This window comes from Drosophila takahashii, chromosome 3R (assembly GCF_030179915.1).
Source record: "Drosophila takahashii strain IR98-3 E-12201 chromosome 3R, DtakHiC1v2, whole genome shotgun sequence".
In the NCBI taxonomy this organism is placed as follows: Eukaryota; Metazoa; Arthropoda; class Insecta; order Diptera; family Drosophilidae; genus Drosophila; species Drosophila takahashii.
The window spans coordinates 16,026,732-16,047,748 of NC_091681.1; the positions used below are offsets into that span (position 1 = coordinate 16,026,732).

The 21,017-nt window shown below is 38.6% G+C and overlaps 1 protein-coding gene across 6 annotated transcripts in view; it reads right to left on the minus strand.

Moving 5' to 3' along the window:
* cic (Putative transcription factor capicua) overlaps positions 1-21,017 on the minus strand; it is a 47,413-nt gene that overhangs the window by 14,690 nt on the left and 11,706 nt on the right. For all 6 annotated transcript variants that reach the window (XM_070216397.1, XM_017138013.3, XM_070216399.1 and 3 more), the window contains exons 3-4: positions 615-1,832; positions 405-545 (exon numbers count right to left, since the gene is read on the minus strand). In XM_070216397.1, the coding sequence (XP_070072498.1) occupies positions 405-545; positions 615-1,688 (1,215 nt within the window). In that variant the 5' untranslated portion in view covers positions 1,689-1,832. The remainder of the gene's footprint in view (positions 1-404; positions 546-614; positions 1,833-21,017) is intronic.

Consider the following 21,017-nt stretch of genomic DNA (forward strand, 5'->3'; position numbering starts at 1 on the left):
TTTATTTTGAAGATTTTTTCAAAGTAAAATATTTTAAGGATATGTTCTTTAAAGACATCAGATCATTAAATTCGATGTAATTGCACATAAAATATAATTCTGATTAAAGTTTCTCTAGTTTCTGGCAAGTATTTAATTTAGCCCAGAAAATCTACATTTTTCAAAAGTTCCTTTACAAAAAAAACACTTAATTTCGGGTAACTTTGGACAAACAAAATATTACTTTTAAGGGCTAGTACTCAATCCAACAAAAAGTCGTCCAAAATAAAAAATTTCATATGAAAAAAAATTCTTGACGCTGTTTTCATATGAAGTTTTTGTTTTGGACGACTTTTTGTTGGGTTGAGTACTAGCCCTTAAATTAAAAATATTTTTTTTTATTTAAGCTAGCTCAATGGCCTCACCATCTCGTCGCCAATCAGTTGCACGCTATATTGCTTCGTGGCCTGGTTGATGTCCGTAATAATGCCCTCCACGTAGACGAAGCTGCCGGAGCCGCGACCTTCCACCCGCTGGCGCACACAGACACGGGCATCCAGGGTAATCTAATCGGGGGGAGAAGAGAAAACTCCTTTAGAATGATTGGCCACAAAAAAAATAGTCTCACTACTTACATCCGCCATGGGCGGGCTGGCATCGAGTATCACATGATTGCGGCCCTGGTGCAACACGTCCGGATACAACAGCAATCCCAAATCGGTGGAATCGAATTCCACGAGTATTGAGTCGGGAGACGCCTCCTGCACTTGGCGTATTATCCCTGGAGCATAGTGATTGTGGATTTTGGCTAGGACACGCGTGTTGTTCCACTCGCTGAGATCGAGCAGGGATTGCTGCTGGTGTTGCTGTTGCGACTGTTGCTGCTGGTGTTGTTCCTGTACATGTTGCTGATTGTTTGAGTTAAAGCTAAAACGTTGTTGCTGTTGCTGCTGCTGCTGTGGATAGTAGACGGCGGTTGTGGGCGTGTGTGTGCGTTGATGATTGATTGTGGCTGCGTGACTATTGTTGCCGCTGGCAACATGTTGCTTGTAAGTACTACCGCTCGCATGTTGCTGCTTGATATCGCTGTTGCTGTTACTGTTACTGCTACTGCTGCTGTTGCTACTGTTGTTGTTGCCGGCGCCTGCACCGCAACTCACGATCATGCGATGCAGCTGATGGCCATCGCTGTTGCCATTCGTATCGGCGGGTTTCTGCTGCTTCTGCTGCAGACTCAGTTGCTGCTGCTGCTGAGGATGCTGCTGCTGGGGATGCTGCTCGGTCTTGTCCAGCTCGGCTGGATCGAACTTTCGCTTCTTGGGATGCTGCCGCGGCTGAGGTGGTTGCTGTTGCTGAGGTGTGCTGGTTGCTGCTGTTGTTGTTGTTGTTGTTGCTTGTAGGTGCGGCTGGAACAGCACATGTTGCTGGTGTTGCATATGTTGCTGCTGCTGCTGTTGATGTTGCTGCGTTGCTGTTGACTCGGCGGCAGCTGTTGTTGTTGCTGTTGGTATACCGGCGATTGTTGCTCCCGTTGCTGGTATCACCATTTTGTTGGCGGCAACAACAAAGACTTGTTGCTGCTGCTGTTGTTGTTGCTGTTGTTGCTGTTGCTTGTTTGTTATGACATAAGTCTCGGCTGCGGCAATCGCGGCTGCTGCTGCTGCTCCTCCATGTGTTGCTGTTGCAGTTGCATTGGCAGCGCTGAGCATCTTAGTTGTGGCAGCAACATGTGTGTGGCTTGTTTGCGGGGAAGAGGAGAGTTTGGGTTGATTTCTTTTTTTTTATCAGTTTATATCCTTCGACTGGCTGGTGTTGCTAGTGCAACGGCAACGGTGACATCAGCAGCATCCTTCCTGCAATCGAAGCGAAAGGCGAGAAAATTTGTTAATTAAGTTGACAACAGAAAACCATTAAAATCAACGACGCCATCGTTGTCGATGTCATTTCATAATTAGTGTAATCCGCATCCGGACAACCCTGACATCCTGCCACGATCCGCAGGACTCGCAGAAACTCCGGCGCCCGACGTCAGGCCATAAAATTCAATCTCGCCCAACTATGGGTCTGTCTGTCTGTCTCTCTGTCTGTGTGGGAATTTGCGACAACGACAACGACAACGGAAACATTTTAATTTGCACAGACGTCCAGTGGTCTGGGCTGGCCTGTGGGTGTTGGGCGTGGCTCTAGGCGGCATTCAACACAAAAAAAGGGTAAAAATGAAATATAAATGACACTTGAAACATTTTTAAGCCAAAGCCACACAGACAGACTGACGTACAGTTGCACAAAAAGTCAAAATCATCCGGCAACCACAAATACACACAACGAAAGAGGCCCAATTGTGGAGGCAACTGCAGCAGCCTCGAGTTTCTAAAGGGTTAAAGGTAGCTGCGTGCAGGGTTAAGCTCTGGATGGCTTACACATTCCCATAGCAACGAGTATTTCCGAAGAAACTTAATCATCTCATTACGATTGAATGAGGATATTACGTTTCATTCAGTAAATTGCAAGGTAAAGGATAGAGGTTATTTGCATTTTGGTGTTTAATAACTTCTTTACGGTCTTTATTTCTTTTTATGTAGAAATTAGTGGTAAATATTATTACAAATTTGAACTTAAAATTCAATAAATTTAACCTTTTCATCTTATTTCCAATTTATTTACTCAGCCCATTTTTGCTCTCAATTCATCAGACGTCGACGGCTGACAAAAGTGTTGCATACTTCTGGGCATGATATATACCGTTAACCAGAGTTGCCACATCTCGATGGACTGGCAGCTGCTGCAAATACGGCTTATCGCAGGAGCAACTTCTCCATTTCCCATCCACAATCCGCATCCATCTCTCTACATCGCTATATATCCCATCATAGCCCCCAACTCAGGTCGCTTGTGTGTAGGCGTAATTGCGGGAAATGACTGCCACGCCCATTGTGGGCGAGCTCTTAAACCCATACACAGGTACTGGTACTAGTACTAGTACTATACCGTGCAACACACACAAACACAGTGAAAACGAAGCTAAATTGAAGCAACGTAGCAACCAGGAATGAATAAAAAAAAAAAGGAAAAACCTGCAGCCTTGGCCATATTGTTGTTGTTGCTGCTGCTGCGCGGGACAAGTGCAATGATTGCTTTATTTTCCTCCCCCTCAACCATCTTTTTTTTATTTTCCAGCTCGTTTTTCACAACTTTGCTTTTCATTACTGCGGCCAGGGCTTTCGCGCTTTCGGTTGCTAGGCTGCTAGGCTGCCAGCAGCGACTTGCAATTGTTAGGAAAAATCCACAAGGGCGGCGTTGCAGAGGCGAGAAGAAGACGCTGAAAGGTGGCAGACACGGTGTCTGGTACAGTTGTTAGGGCAAGCGTGGAAAATGCAAAGGCCCACTGTGAAAAATAAAGAAAATGAAGGAAAAATGTTCCTCTTAAATGTGGGTTTTTTGCCTGAAAGCAATATAATAGATTATATTTTAAGTTTTGTGGAAAATACAAATTCCAAATTAACAGATCGTTTAGATCAAATCATCGTTGTTATAAATCCATTCTATATTTTCATACAATTTTTGTTTAAATATTATTGGTGTTGTTAAAACATTTTCAAGAACGTTTAATAAATGTAAGTAATTTGTACCTCTATGAAAATGAATTTAGGTCCCATACAAATAGCTTTCCAATTTTAAATTTGTGACTTTATTTTCGCTAAGACTTACACACTTCGATATACTCTAACATTTCTCTCAGTGTCCTTGTCAGCTTCTAGCATAACGAAGAAAATTCTCCATCAAAATGGCAGTAAGCTGAATATGATGCCTCACATGAAGGCTCAGCCTCAGGATCGGACTAAAAACTCGACTTGTGGCGTCAGCGAGTTGAGTTTGCGATTAGTTGGACACATGCACATACCATTACCCCCTCCCCCATCCTACACCCATCCTCCAACACACACACACTGTCACATCCGCACAACACAGTGGCAAGCTTATGCACATATTTATAAAGCTTTTATGTAAATAACTGCATATCTTCTATATTTGTTCATGCGTTGCAGCATAGGGCGTGTGTGGGAGTGTTCTGCGTGTCTGTGTGCTCAGTCACAGAAAACGACATTAGAGAGGATGGAAAGGCGGTGTAAGGCGGGGGGAAATGGTAGGAATGTTGCTACCGATGCGTGCCTAAGTAAATCTAGCCATATCCACCGCTCTTAACTTAACTTGGATGGCTGAGAATCCGGAATCCGGATCTCGTGTGAGATTCCCAGCTTCAGACAGCCGGTGAAATAGGAAAGTTGTACTTTATGACCGGGATTAAGTATACATTGCAATGTTAATCTCAAGATCACTAATTACGTAGTTCTTCAAGTCATTTATGTTAATATCAAAAATAAAAACTTTAGGAACTGTTTAACTCGGAATAAAAATAAATAAAAAATCAGAAGTAAAGGCATTTTTTACAAACATTTACAAATGGCATTATACTCTCTTAATAGCGCAAATATCTTTTAGGTTTAAATTTTTCAAAATTAATAACGTTTTTCATTAAAGATTTGTAATATTACTACCTTAAGTCTTTGGTCCTTACGAGTGAATAAAGCTTGCCAACAACCATTTTATAAATTACAAAATGTATTACTAAACATTTCAAAGTCCTTAAGTGTATAAACGATTATTATCCCTCATTGATGATTAACTTTTCTGGGGACGTACATCTGTTCAATTGCCAAACAATGGGATTTCCTTGCAATTTAACTGGGGAGAAAAACAAAACCTTGCAATGCAATGTGAGCATTATTACAGTTATCTGTTTATTGTAGTCACCATTGCCAAAATTTCTGCAATTTTTGTTATGCATTTGTGTGTGTAATGTGTTTGATATTGGTGTGTGTGTATGTGAGTGTGGCTGTTTCAATTGCCATCATTTCCATCTGCATTGTCTTTATTGTTGCCATTGTTGCTTTTTATGATGTGGTTCAGCAACTGCATTTGGCATGCATGTCAATTTCTTGTGCTCTCATTGCACTTGGTTTTTGCTGTTATTGTTTTAGTTAGTTATTGTTGGCTGCTGTTGTTAATTGGCATATTCAGTTTTATGATGCAAATACACACACACTAATACTAATGCCTAGTTGATCGATCTCAATGCAGTCGTGCTAAATTGAATGCAAAACATGCGTGCGAACGAGACGACAATGATATGAGTGTGTGTGCGATAGTGTAGAGCATTTGTTACACAGAAAACAAAATCGGAAGTAGAGAAAACATAAATTACCAACAAAATTAGTAAATAACTAAATACCACCCATCATCCAAATTTTTATTTATTTTCTTAATAATTTTTTGGATAAAAAATCATCCAACTGATCTTCTCCTAGATCATTCGCTTTTCTTTCAGTGCAAATTTGTTATGGATATGGAAGTGTGTAATTAGAAGAGAGTTCCTTGAACCCTAACGGTCATTTGTTTTGGCGCCAAATCGAAAACGAAACGAAAAGTGTAGAACACACGAGCAAAGAAGAGAGCAAGCCGAAAAGTCCATGCAGAAAGTTAATCTCGCACTACTCACTCTTCTACTCCCTCCTGCCTCTCTCTCTCTCTTCCGCACTCACTCATTGTACTACTCCGCCCGCTCTCCCCCTGTCACTCCCTCCCGCACTCATTGCACTTAGCAACGGTACAAACGCAGCAACGGCGCTGTCGACGTCGCTGCCCGGCTGCTGCAATGTCAGTAACCCCACTCGAGCGAAAGAGGGAGATAGAGTGAGTAGGAGAAGGAGAGCGGGGGAGTGCAGTTAGCGTTGTGAATTTGTTTGCTGTGATTTTTCTGTGCATATTTTTTCTGCCATTTTTACGTTGTATTTTATGCTGTTGCCAACTCGTCAACAGCCCTTTGCCCATTCTCCAAATCAACCTAAACCAAAAAGGAAAAAATCAAAAGTACGCTCTTAGTCATTCAAAGCAGGCAACAACAAAATATTGCAGCAGCATCAAGTGAGAGTGAGTTGTGCGCAGGGAGCAGCTCCTTCCCCTCCTTGGCATGCTCCTTCTTCTCCCTCTCCTCCCTTCCTCTCCAGGAAAGCCAGAGAACGAGGAACGCCGATGCCGCTCATTTGCGTAGAGTAAATGCAAACAACTCGTGCATTCGTCTCCCCTTACTCCCCCTTCCCCACCCACAATACGTACACACACGAGCTTGCGTACCCACACACGGGCACGCATGAATACAATGTGCTGCAGCAGCAGCAGCAACAACAAAAACAACAACAGTAGCAGCCGAGGATGATTTTACATCGGCGCGTGTAACAGTGATAAACACCAGTGGTCACAAAAATAGACAAGCCTTTTTTCTGTTAAAGGAAAATTCGTAAGTTGACTAGTTGCTAAATCTTTTGACTAGAAATAATTATTATAATCAATTAACCTGTTCTATGATACATCAAGAATATCCTTTTTTCCCAAAAAGAAACGCTGATAAGTATGCAATAAAATAGTGTTTTAAATTGATAGTAAAACGAGGACGGAAGCTAACTTCGGCAAGCCAAAGTTTTAATACCCTTGCAGATTTTACGAATTAAAACTTGACTAGACTAGCAACATGCATTAATAAACAACAAAATATTTTATAATTGAAAAAATAAAATTTTAAAATTTTTCACCCTATTGTTCCTATGGGAGCTATAGGATATAGACGCCCGATCGGCACGCGCGTTTACCCTAATGAAGGTACGCACAAAAAAATACGATTTGGAAAGTTTCATGGGAATAGCTAATATTTTGCGCGAAATATCCTGAAAAACGTCAAATTTTGACCGATTTCACCCTATCGTTCCTATGGGAGCTATAAGATATAGACATCCGATCGGCACGCGCTTTTACCCTGATAAAGGTACGCACAAAAAAATACGATTTGGAAAGATTCATGCCAATAGCTCTTACACTGAGCGAAATATCTTCATTTTTGTGAAAGCTATATCCGATTGTTCCTATGGGAGCTATAGGATATAGACGTCCGATCGGGTCGGCTTTCAAACTTGATCTGCGTACACATGTTTTAGGACGACTGTGAAAGTTTCAAGGCGCTAGCTTTTAAACTGAGCTCGCAAACGGTATTGAAACAGACGGATCCTGATCAAGAATATATATACTTTATGGGGTCGGAAACGTCTCCTTCACTGCGTTACAAACTTCTGACCAAAATTATAATACCCTCTGCAAGGGTATAAAAAGCCTTTCAAACTGTTTTGAGTTTTCAATAAATCAATCAAAAAAATTAAATTGTTTTAGTCACAGGCTTAAAAATATACAGTTTGTACAATTGTTGAATTTTTTTTTGTAATTGTAGGGAAGGGGAATTTAAGCTGAAAAATATTTTTAAAGTAAATTCTTTTAAGCTTAAGGTTGCAAAACTCTATACGCCAAATGTAAATATCTGGTAGTACCACTAAATGAATAATTAAGTTCAAATGCTTTTTTTTATATTTAATTCATTACATTTTTGTGTCGTCGCCTGTGACCTCTACGCTTCATAGTGTGTATTTGTGTGTGTTTTGCAGCCTTTACTCATTTTTAGCTTTTCGCTTTTGCATGGCGTAAATTATTTGTATGCGCTGTGCTTGAGCTTATGCGGTTGTTGTTGTTGCTTTTCCTGTTGTTGCAATTGCACTATGAGAAAAAAAGAATGCAGTGGAGAAGAATGAAAAAGGCTGATGCGGTACGTTGGCTGCTTGATGCTGGATGTTGAATGCTGACGAAGGGGAACTAGTCGGGTTCCTTCGCTCGTTTGGCTGTTGTTGTCGAGTTGTAAAGACGACGTTGGGGACACACGAAGGGCTCAATACCAATACCATTACAGTCTGCCCCTGGCAACACGAAGCGCGCGAAAATGTTGAAGCTGAAGAAAAGCGGCAGAGCAGGCACCAAAGATTTTTTTTAATTTTTCCTCTTTTTTTGTTTGCTTTCCCTCCGTCTGTCTCACTGTTTCGCGAAGTAAAATTGAAATGTGGAGCAGCGCGGGCGACGACGACTGATTGCAGTGGCCAAACGATAAGATGACGGGGCAAATATTGCAAAATGGCGAGAGAAAAAAGAAAAGACAGTACAACCTCAAGAACGCGAAAAAAAAACTTCTCAAAAATATTTTAAATGACATAAACTTTAAATAACTGCAACCGTATTTTTAAAAATCGTTTAATATTATTTGAATAATTTTTTTTTTGTGAAAATAAAAACAATTATATTGGTAATATTATTTTTGGATAATGGTTTAGATTAAGTTCTAGGTAAATTGTACGTAAAGAGATAATAAGTTCTGAATTTTAATTGCTTTAAGAACCGATATTGAATAATCTTAAGTATGCTTCACTGTAAGCCCCGAAGAGAGGCCTTCGATGATGTGGGCTCCTCCACTCCACAAATTCTCAAGCTCGATCTAAAACCTAAAAAAAAAAAGAATACAACTTAACGGTAGCCACACGGGTTTTTGTACATCTTCTTGATTACAACAAATGCAGTAGAAGAGACAACAACAAAAATGGAAACTGCATTTTGGCGCCTTCCAGAAGCCAGTGCATTTTCCTTGCTACTTTAGCTGAAGTCTCTTAATTGGCTTTAATGCATTTCGATTAATTTGCCAATGTTGCGAAAAGTTTCTGCCTAGGCCCACAGACTAATTAAAATTGTTCCTTCGTCTAGCGCCAGTGAAGTCAGCGCAAGAATTTTTCCTGGCCATCATCACCATCGTCCACATTGCAGCTGCTAATGCTGTTGTTGGTCGTTCTGTCGCCTGGTGTTTCCAGCTAATTGCAGTTAAGAAACAATTTAGTACTTAAAATACATTGCACTTCGGGTGAAGAAGGCTTGTGTGTGTGAGTGTGGAGCGAAAGATCAGTGAACTTATCATTATGTGAAGTATATTTGCACTTGGCATGAGTACCGTGTGAGTTGCCTTTAAGTTGATAGATTTCCTATGTATTTCAAAGTGTTAAAATCTAATGATAAGAAACCTTAGTAAATGAAAGTTATATAAAGTCAACGATAATTTATCATTATCCCATTAACAATATTTATAAAATAGGTTTTCATAAATAACTTACTTATTTAACTTATTATTTATTTATTTAAATATTATTTTTTCCTAACCCAAAACAATTTCAATTTATCACAATATAAACCCCTTCCTTTTCTAAATATTTCCAATGCAAACACCCGTCTACTTCAATAAAAGCAAAGACAACTGCAGTTCTGAATAAATAAGCATTACAGGGGCAATTCAAAGCTTCGTTGCAAAATGTATTAAAATGTTGCCATCGTTTTGGTTGACAAACAATGACAACCCGCTGACGATCATGATCGCGATCATGATTAAATATGACGATGCAGAACGGAGACGGCGATTCAGTAACGACAATAACAATAGGAGCCTTTGGGCTGTGGAAAAGTATGGCGCATAAAATTTGCATTAAATCATTTTATTTTTTCTTGGACTTTTTTTCTTGTCTGCCCCTTTGGCATCCTCCCACCCCACTCCAGCTCCCACCACCTTCTTCTTATTCACCCCTTTCCCGACTCAAACGTCAAACGGTAGCCAAAGAGCCAACAAAGTGAAATGTGTTGCAAATTTCAATGCAATATGCCGCCGATGCCAAAGAGGGACGTACACTGGAGAAAAATATTCCCTAAGTTGGGCATAAATTTGTTGAAAAATCTCCTTAATTTGTGTTATTTTGTAAATTACAAAAATATATCTAAAAATCCAGTACTTTTAAATTTAAATATATGGAGCAATTATATTAGCTTAGTTAAAGTTTTTTAAAAAATGTATTTATCCACATTTTTTCTCAACGATGCTGATAAGTAGAGCTAAGAACCCTGGAGAGGGGGTGTTGAGGCGCATGAGCAAAGAGTTAAGCTAAAAAAATGAAAATAAACAGAAAAAATGTGTTGAAAAGAATAAACAGCCAAAGCTCTATGCTTTATACCCCGCTACTGTATAAGGATGGATTGCGGATGAAACAAAAATAAAACTTAAAAAAAAAATGGAAAAAACCTACGGGCGTCGGCATCTCTCGTTCGTGTCAATAGCTCTCGGTTGCCCACAAAGAAATTGGAACTGTGCCTAAGTCAGCCCCTGACTCAAACCGATTTTGTTTTTCCTACTCTTTGTTTATTTGTGTTTGCCTGCGAGTGGGTTAAAAACAAAATTTTATTTGGCTTAGGACGGCAACATTTTGGCGTAAACAGAAATTGCGTAAACAGAAATGTTGCTGGCCACATTGTTGCCTTAGCTTACCGACTTTGATGATTTAGGATCATGGGGAATTCATTTGAAATATTAGCCGAAAACGGGCATAATAAACAAAGTATGAGGATATGAGATTACTCTTGGAGATATTGTACCATAAAAACTATAAACAGAAAACAATAAATCACTGCAAAAGCTAAAAAAGAAGTAAATTGGCGATTTATGAGGGGATGGAAGAATGATGTATCAATAATTTCCGTGTAAGAAGCTTTAGTTGAGTCGGCCTTTTTCAAAAGTAATCCATATTTGTTTTTATGAAACTGTACAAATTCTGATCTTTAAGTTATAACCTATTTATCCGTTTACTATAACTGGCCAACTTTTACAATTTTCCCAGCATAATCAATTCAATAACTCTGACACTTCTCAAAAACACCTTCGCGTTGAACTTATTCTACCAATACAAATACCAAATCTGAAAGGCACGCCCAACTTAATGACTTGATTGCAAATTGAATTTAAAATTCAAATTATATCGGAACCACAACGCGACCGACAAACACAGCACATGAGAATGTTCCCATGTATCCCGTGGAACTTCGGAAAACCTTTAATAATTGCCGTAATTCGAAATCGATGTCTATCAAATATGTGCCTTACAATTCTTGTTTTCCACAGTCTCACGCCTCTGAATGTGGAATTGTTCTGTCGACTCGTCAATCAAGATGGCAACCCTGCTCTTACTTTTGCGTTCATTTAAGCGTTGCAATTTTGCTGTTCTTATGCAATTTTCACTATCAAATATTTATGAAAGCAGAAAAAAGCGAGAATATATTAAAAAACTGCATAAAAAATGCGAATATATGTGTACACATGATTTGGTATGTGTGTGTGTGCATGGCAGTTTGGTTGTTTGTTCTATGAAAAATGCATTTGATTGAGCTCTAAATGCAAATTCAGTTTGAGTGCCTTGGAGTATTGTGATTTCATTGTTATAAATGCGTGAAATCGCAAATATATTTGGGATGTGTGTAGGCTAACAAATTTGTGTACAGCCGGCTTCGAAGCTATAAGGTTATGGTATTTAAGTCATTAAAGAACATTTAAAAACTTCGAGAAATCATAAAGAAATTTAAACTAATAATATTTTTTTAAAAAAATATACTATAATATGTTTAAAAACGGAAATGTTTTTTTTTTGTTGTACAATCATTCAAAGTAAAGTGGGAAATAAAATTCTTTCTCTCTGCATTTGTGAATCATATATGTACTTACGAGTAGTAAGTAAAGACAGATAAGTTTGGAATGTTTAAAACAAAATCACAATTTCTCAGCGCAAAACAACCAACGCATAACTACGATAAGAGATCTGACTTAGAGAAAATACTATATTTTAAATTTCTTTAATGTTTTGTTTGTTTGCCAGATATTTTTAAACACTTTGTGGGGGGAGGGGGGGGGGGGGCAAATTAAACATTAAGCTTTCACAATTGGTATCCATTTCAAGCTTCATTAACATATTTTATAATTGGATTCGCTGTCTCTTAATTTTACAAATCGCAGATATTCGCTTATACTCAATAAAGAATCTAAGGAAAATCAATAAAATACCAAAGTCGTGAAAAACAAGGTAACGCACACGCCCCGTTCAACTTTATTATTATCAACTTTGGGCCAACTAACAACGCTAATGAGGCTAAGGCAAAACTTTGTCCCGATAACTCTGCTGGGGTCTAGAGACGGGGGTAAGTAAGCTTAGCAAAGTGATAAAAGTTAGTTGGTAAAACTGTTAGGAAACCAACTTGGCCATTGAGTGGGAAAATTGGACTGCTTATTGGCTTCGGATTTGACGTAATAGATTTTAACTTTCGTTTAGTACAAATTTTTTTTTAAAATAAAATATGACCATAATTTAGTTTAAAAACAACAATTAGATATAAGTTTAAAGGTTTATCATTTAGTAATTAACCTAAATCTTTTCAACTTTCTTGTATATGGAAATAAATATTTTTCCCCTTGTATCTCTCTTGTTTTTTTTCAAATGACAATCTTAGAGAACCCCTATCCTTCGTTACTAACCCTTTTCTAAGCAGCACTCTCAATTCTCCCCCGACAAATGTATATCAAAAACCATAAAGGCTAAAAGAAAACCCCTAGCGTAGGGGAGAAAAATCTTTAGAATTCAGTTTTCTTTCCTCAAGTAAAGCCGAAGAAGGCAAGGAAGGCGGGCGGTTGGCAATGCAAGGAAAAATGATTAGGGGACCGGCTTTCAGAGCAAACTATTATGGCCAAAAGTGTCAAAGGCAGGCCAGGACTTCATCCTCATCAGCTTTATTGGATGGGCGGAGGAATGAACTGTGAACAACACTTTTGTAGTCGTTTCTTAACATAACACGGGGCCTCAAATTGATTTACTCAAACCGAGGCACAACACTAGGTCTAAAAAAAAAAAGCTAAGAAAAACGAAGGGGGAAAAAGCTGGGAAAAGGAAAATTCATTTGCCTACTGGCCGAGAGGAAGGAACGGTTCCCTGTTTGGAACGTGCGCTGGCATGGCGATGAGCATGGGCAATCTCTCAAGGATAAGGATGCCACCACCCACAGAGGCAGAGTTTTATGTGCGTCAGCTGCTGGCTAAGTGGCTTTCCCCTTCGTTTTTTTTATTTCCCCACTCTTTTCCCCGATTTCCCAGCAATCTTCGGCATCGACCATTCTCTTTGCGCTTTGTGCCTCACCTTTCGACCCCGGGGGGCAGATATCTGAAGCGTGCGTTGAAGGATGGCATCGGCTGAGAGGACGAGAGTGCTCCTGGTCAGCGTCATCAGCTAAGCTGGCCAAGTGCCCTAACCAAGTTAGCTCGCTGTAATTGGCCTCAACAGGCGCCACCTCGAACACCTCAATTAACTATAAATAACCAGCGTTTCGCATACAAATAAAGCGCCACTAACGAGGGGTAAAGCAAACTCCGTGGCTCATCAAAAGTAAGGATCCTGAATAAAAATAATTAACTTAAGTCATATATTATTAATTTTACATAATCCAATCATTTATCATGAAAAGCCCAAAATAGATAAGAGCATTTAGAGAACACGTTCTTCTCTCCAATTGACTGTCAAAAGTGAACTTGTGTCGAGGTAAATAGAAAATCGAAATGTAATATCATGTAAATATTTGACACCACTTAGCAAAATGCGTGTATGCCTCATCGTGTCAGGCCCTATTTTGGGTTCCATTCCCATTCCCATTTACATTTCCATGCTATCTCTACAAAGTCTGGGGGAAAGGTAAGACCCGGGTTAGACCCTTCCAACAGGCACTGGCACGACAAGGAAATATGTACATGGGTATAAATAAATAAACCAAAATTGAAGGCATTTTACCGGGTTGTCGACGCGCGGGCTTGTCACTCTATTTACTTGACCACAATGTGGAGACGATGGTCTGGTTGTTGCTTCTGCCGTCTGTTTATATAGCCACTAATTGCGTGGCTTATCTCAAATTTCAGATCAGAGCACGAGGCATTGAGAAAATAGTCCCCGAAAAAAAGAAATAATGAGTAAGCTGAAGAATGGGCAACAAACAGTTGAAAAAAGAAGAACATGAGATTTAAATCATGTTCAGTGTTACCTAATATTTACAAAAATTTATCAACTTATACTCAGTAAAGCTACTTTACTTTATCCAACATTTTATGACAGATCCCCACAAATTCTATTCTTTCGCTTACCCTTTTGTCAAGAGCTTTCTATTACTTTAAGCGTAGTTTGATTGACAATTCCATTACCATTACTGTGCAACCCCAATTTCCAATTGATTTGAATTCCCAAAATGGCCACACACTTGGACCGATCCCCCTGCAAAGCCGTGGTAATTGGCTTACTGGCCTTTTGTGAGCCCAGTTGCCGCAGAGGATGGCCTAAAAATAAACCTTGAAAATTATTTATTTAAACATGGCAAGTTCATTTTTTCCCTCTTTTTTTCTCTTCGTTGATTGACCGAGAGACCTAAACAAATATGTGGACCTAAGCGCAAAACCCAACCCCGAGTTGTAACATTTTTGAGGTTTTTCTTTTTTTCCGGTTGGTCTTGGTCCCTCTTGGTTCTGTTTATTCTCGCGTTGAGCAAACAGGAAAGTGCGAACCAAAAGGATAATGTCAGGGACTTTGCAGCTGGAAAGGTCGTAGGTTGGTCATATCGCCAGATGAAAATGTTTTTCACATGTGTGGCGTTGCACGGCATTTATTACTACGTTCCTGAAATTTCCGACCGCGCTTGACTCATGACACGCTTTGATTTTCATAAACCCAACAACTCGCTACTGCTACCAACTTGTTCGGCAAGGTGGCTGCTGACTCAGTGGTTCAGGTGCGTAGCCCAAGAGGGGGTGGTGGGGGTAGGGGCTTGCGACAGCTCCCCACTCCCAGATAATCTCGGCTTCGACCCCCTCTGGGCTGCGCCTCTGGCCCGATGCTTAGTCAATATCCAAGAAATCTCCCCACCAGTTTCCTTTGTCTTATTTTCGAATTTCACAATTAGTGGAAACTTGGGCGATAGAAAACCGATTTGTTGTGTGGGCATTGGGATAAATTAATTAATAATAAATGGGTTTTGGGTTTTCAAGGGAAATCTGCGAGTGGGTTGATCCACAAAACTTTTTGGATAGGTGTTTTAGTTAAGATAAGCCATGGAAATCTAATCAATTTCCTTTGTAACAATCTATTGCACGAATAGACTTTATTTTCTTATAAAAATTTCTTAGTTAAAAAAATTATACTATAAACACCTCCTCTCTCACCATAATAAAAAGGTATAAAATACACAACTAAGTGTGTTTTTTCTGGATAGCAAATTCTCTGGAGAAATTGTATTAACCTGAGTATTTATTACAAACATAAAAGCGTAGTTTTTAAACAAAATCTTTCTAAGAAATGCCTTAGCCACTCTAATAAAATATCTAAAATAGCTGATTTTATTTACAAATAAAAAGCACAAATAAATGGTTCAAAGAAATAATCTATCACGTTTGGAAATCAATTTTATAATCGTGCCGGATCTTCGCGTTGAGCGTTTTGACATGTTAAATTAGTTATATTTTACAATCAAAGCTTTTAAGACCCTTTTCACGAGACGATAAGTGAAAACAATAAACTTGAGCCCGAAAAACACGCCTACGCGAAAATTCAGTGAGCTTCTGCCGACGACAGTAGGCGCCTGGCAATGTGGAAAAAAAAGCAACATAATAGTTGTAAACAAAGAAAAAAGAAACTGCCCACGCTTTTGGGACAAGCCACTCATTAATTAATTTCATTGGATCTAAGCCCAGCCCAACCCCCTCCGATCGCCCAATCAACCCACGAGGGTCGTCGGGAATCGTGTCAACGGCGGAGAACAAGCGGTTTCTGTGTAGGCCGGAGGATCGGTGTTTGGGGTCTGGGGGACTGGAACTGGGGCCCCGACTTGGCAACCCGATTCATGTATTCACATTTGCCTGCGTGGGCCGGCCGGTTTGTGCTTAAACTCGCATATCTGTTGTGTGCAGTATTATATTTATTATATATGCAGCGTATAAGCATACGATTTCGTACTACGACCGTAGTAAATTAAAAGTGCAATCACGACAAACCCAAGCACGTCGCTGCCGCTTGCTTTTGTAACTGATTAGGTTGGGCAAAACAAAAAAAAAGAAATAAAGAAATATATACACATAATACTATACACACAATATAGCAGCTAAGAAAGACACAAAAAGTGCATTTTGTTGATGCATGTGAAATAATGAAAAATGATGACAAGACCTTAAAAAAAATGCGACAAAAAATGCGCTTGGAAAATCAAGGTTGCATATAAGAAACGTGCCCATGTAATGGCCGAAGTTCACCGAGAGAATCAACATATCATATCAGTTCAGTTTCAGTAACTGTATTAAATGCTTTTGTATGGCTATATAAATGCAATTTTCGCTTATATAGATGAACTTAGGGTCTAGACTCTAAACAAATAATCTATCAGCGCAAACAAGCTGGCAAAAATGTTCTGGAACAAACATTCACCGGTTTTCGTTTTGTTTTTGTTTTAAATTAAATTCTAAATGCCTTGCCTATAATTATTTAAAGAATTAAATTGAAGGTACTTTAGAATTTACCGAATTCCTTTCATTCTCTTAAACTTTATTTAGGAAAACTTCATCTTAGATATTACATTACATTGTCATCGAACCGAAAGTGCATACCTGCAAAGAAAAAAGAAAATAATACAAAATTAATTTAGAAATGTATAAGTACATTATTGTTTATTTAAATGGAATAAATAACAGCTGCGATTCTAGGTATTATGTTGAGTGTGCAAACAGACGCTAAGAAATAATTATATCCGTTTTCACCCCTTTTCGTTTGGAGGAAAATTCCGGCGACAGTTGGGGGAATGGTTAAACGTAAAAAAAATACTCTTAAAGGTCGTTCTTTATTGATATGGGCTGTGTATACAGTTTGATTTAACAGAATTTCCGAGAAATTCACTTAATAGCACTTTTGCCTTTTGTGGCTTTTAATTACAGGGCGAGAGTTGTATTTGGCCAACTTTATTTTTCGCTTTTGCCTTTGCATATAAAGCAGCTGTTGCTCATATCGTTTATGTGTGAAACTTAACACAACTCAATTTGACCAAAAGGCGGCATTGGGGACAAACAACAAAATTCAGATAGAAAGATATGTGGCGAGATATTGCATGAATGTTGGAATATTTGTTGTATAATTTATTCAGCACACTCAGACAACCCGATAAAGATAAACATGTAAATCAAACAAGAACTTTGACTGATGGCGACACCGCGACGCCTTCGTTGTTGTTCTTGCCATTGGTGGCTGATTGAGTGGCGCCAACGAATTAATAACTTTCGAGAACCGCAATCTATCGTTTATGATGTGTGCAAATTTTCGGTGATTTTTGTGTTTTTATTTTCCAGCTCTTTCGCATGAGTGAGAATTGGCTCTGCAAACTTTTGTCAAAACTGAAACGCAAATTAAAGAAAACAAACAATGGGGGAAAATTTATGGTCTCCACATATTTTAACTTGTATGGTAAGATTTAGAATTATAAACGGAATATTAACAAATTACAACAAAATGTAATTTTTCTCCTTTTAAATATAAAAACGTTGTTTAATTGAAATTGTTTTACATTTTCGTCCAAAGCTTTGCTAGAAATTTTAATAAAACCATTTAATAAAAATGATTAGATTGGAATTTATTCAACAGACCATTTTTTTTATTGCTTTTATAGATATTTTTTGTTATATTTATACTTAAATACCTATACATTTAGTTGTCGATTAAAAAAAACACAATCTTATGCTCGTGTTTTTTAATAGCCCGAGTTATAGCCAATTAGATTAGCTTAAGTATATTAATATAAATTTTATAATATTTCCCGTTCGTAGATATTATCACTACACATTTCTTTACGTCATAATTGTTTTTCCCAACATATTTGTATCACTACATTTCCGTTTTGTTCCCACCATAATGCTAATTTAATCACGTAAAGAGCACCCAGGCAAATGTGTACTCAACAAGAATCACACTTATTTCGGCACGAGAAAATATTTGCAAAAATAATCCCCCAAATATATGCATACACATAGATTTATAATGAAAATATTCGTTTTCCTCATAAATATAGTTGGGCCGAAATACAAAAAAAGCTTCAAAGGTGTGTGGTGCGCTGGGGATTCGGGGCGGTGAAAGAAAGCACGTGGATGGTTCAGATTGTTTGCTTTATTTACGCAGCATTAAAATGTGTTTAAACCGTACAAAATACGTACACAAGTATGTTTATATGTTTTCGGAGAGCTTCGGACTGGCAGGTGTATGGGATATATGGGTGGTGTTATTTTCTTTTCGTTCTTTTTTTCTTTTTCGGTTGGGTTGAAGGCGGTTGTGGGCGGTGGGCGGTGGGCGGTGGGAGGCCGCCGCATTGACGCGTGTGGAGCGTACGAAAGCGGCCAAAGTGTGTAAATATATATATATATATACTTTTATCGGCCATATAAACCCGTACTACGTTCGAGTGTGTAGATACAAATACAGAGAAAGATTTATAAGAAAAACACTGGGTGTGTTTGTGTGTGATTCGAACGATTAGCGCATGAATGAAAAAATTATACGACGTTGGTAGCAAAATATTTTTACTTTTTCGGTTCATTTGTTTTTTTTTTTGGGGGGGGGGCTCAGGCAGGCGACGGCCGGCCTTATCGAGCGGCCTCTCCACCGTTGCTCTTTTTTTTATAAATTGCCTGATTATTCGGTTCGGGTGTTAGAATAAAACCACACGACATAAATTGATTTTGGCTCTCTTTCCCAGAAATAGAGATAAAATTCAGTGTGCTGTGTTGGTATAGGCAGACCCATCAGCAGATATGGCCAAGCCAATGTGTTGGTGCTTATGCGGAAAAGTAGAAATATATATGGAGGCTATAGAAACAGCCGACAGACAAAACACAGACCAACTTGTACTAATGTGTGCAGACAAAGGGAATAATAGGATGTTTGGATTATAGCATTCGTCGTGAAATAAACTAAATGTTAAAGGAACTTTTCCAGAGGAGAACATATTTTAAAGTTTTGAATAATTAATTAATTAAACACTTTATTTATCTTTTCTATAAATTGTCCCATTTGATAAGCATGTATTACCAAACGATAAACTCTTGATATGAAGAACATAATACCTGCCGTGTAATTGAGAAAGTCGTGATCTTAATAGTCTCTAGAAAATACCGATCTAACCGAGTCTTCAATTAAATCACAACCAATAATTTTACTGGGGATTTTTTCTTTAACCTTTCTAGAAATTGTGTAATTTTCATTTCAATGAATTGAATAATTTTTTCGTAATCTGGAATATAGGGTATTTAGCAGTCGAATATATAACCATCCTTTTCTCATCTTTATTTTTCTTTCCATTAGTAAATTTTGTTTTGGTTGATTATTTTTGCCTTATTTTTGTCTGTGTCTCGTCGGTCGCAGCTCGAAATAAGTTTCATTAATTAACAAGAGAGAACGCTATAGTCGGGTTGTTGTCCCGACTATCTAATACCCGTCACTCAGCTAAAGGGAGTGCGAACGCTGTGTCGGGTTGGTGTCCCGACTAATAATCGTAACTCAGCTAAAGGGAGTGCGAGGGAGATAGATATATGTTGACAATTTATAAAGCGTATAACTTTTTAATGAATGGTCCGATTTGAAAAATGTCTTCTACATTTCGATAGGTATAAATATACACAACAAAATTGCATTTATACTTTTCGGAAATCTTTAAAGATGTGGGCGCAGGACCCATTTTAAAATCGTTAGTGGGCGATTGTGGGCGCTAGAGGGGGCGTGGCGCTTGGCTAAAATAAACTTGCGCTGCGTAGGAAGCCAAAGAATATGTGTGGGAAATCTCAACCTTCTAGCTTTTGTAGTTTCTGAGATCTCAGCGTTCATACAGACAGACAGACGGACAGACAGACGGACAGACGGACAGACGGACAGACGGACAGACGGACAGACGGACAGACGGACAGACGGACATGGCTAGATCGACTCGGCTAGTGACCCTGATCAAGAATATATATACTTTATGGGGTCGGAAACGCTTCCTTCTAGCTGTTACATACTTTTGCACGAATCTAGTATACCCTTTTACTCTACGAGTAACGGGTATAAAAATGAACAAAACGTGTTGTACGTTGGCGTTATATATTCATCTTCTACTTATAGATTGGCAATGTGCACACGTACTAAGCGTCCACTGTACACTGCCCAAATATATGTATATATATTTATTTATAAAGTTATTTCTTTTGTGCTGTTTATCGTGCGATGTCGCATAATTGAACAGAGTTGATTGGTATTTCAGTCAGGCACCCGATTTCCCGATTTCTTGGGGCTCCCTTGAGTACCCGCCGTCCGAGAAGTAGAATTCTCCCCGGGGAGGGCGGATTTAGATAGGACCGGTGGAAAGAAACCACAGTGGGTCTCTGATTTCCTTATCACCAATGCTCTCAATCGAGGAACTGTTCATACGAAATCGAACCCGCTATTTCTTATAACCTTATAACAAGAAGTAAAGCATAAAATGCAAACCAAGTTTCCTCAAGATAAAAATGGTTTATTAATAAGTCAACAAGTATGCAATGAATGCATTTATCTCAGTTCAAATGTTGACTTATTAGTAAACTGATAGTGAGACCAATATATAAACGTATGTATCCCCCATGAATGCAATTTCAAAAGGTTTGCTGAAATAAATGTATATATATTGCAATCTCATTGGGGTAGTGGTATTGATAAGCTGTGGTAATAAAAAGCGTAATTTTCTGACCAATTCCTGTTGCTAGCCAGGCAAATACCAAATAAACAAGCTCGTAAAAACAGAAAATATCCATCTGCAACCGGTTTAGAAAACTCCTGCACGCAAACAAATCAATTTAGTGAGAGAAAAGCGCAAAATAAATAAAAACCAAAAGCGACAGAGAAGTACATAAAAATTGCACATAAATGAATATAAAATCCAGAGACAAGAACTCCTCTGGTTCGTCTCCTTCCTTGAGAAGATGCCTGTGGGGCTGAATAGCAACAAATGTTGTTTTATTTTCCTCTTTTTGTACATATTGGGGTATACATATAGCCGTATTGTATGAGAAGAGGAAAAATATATATATACGTGTTTTCCCAACTCATTCTCATTTTATTTTTTACGTTTTACGCGAGCGCGAAACCAAAAGAATTTTTACGCATACGTGTGTGTGGTGGAGCAGAGCAGTCCTT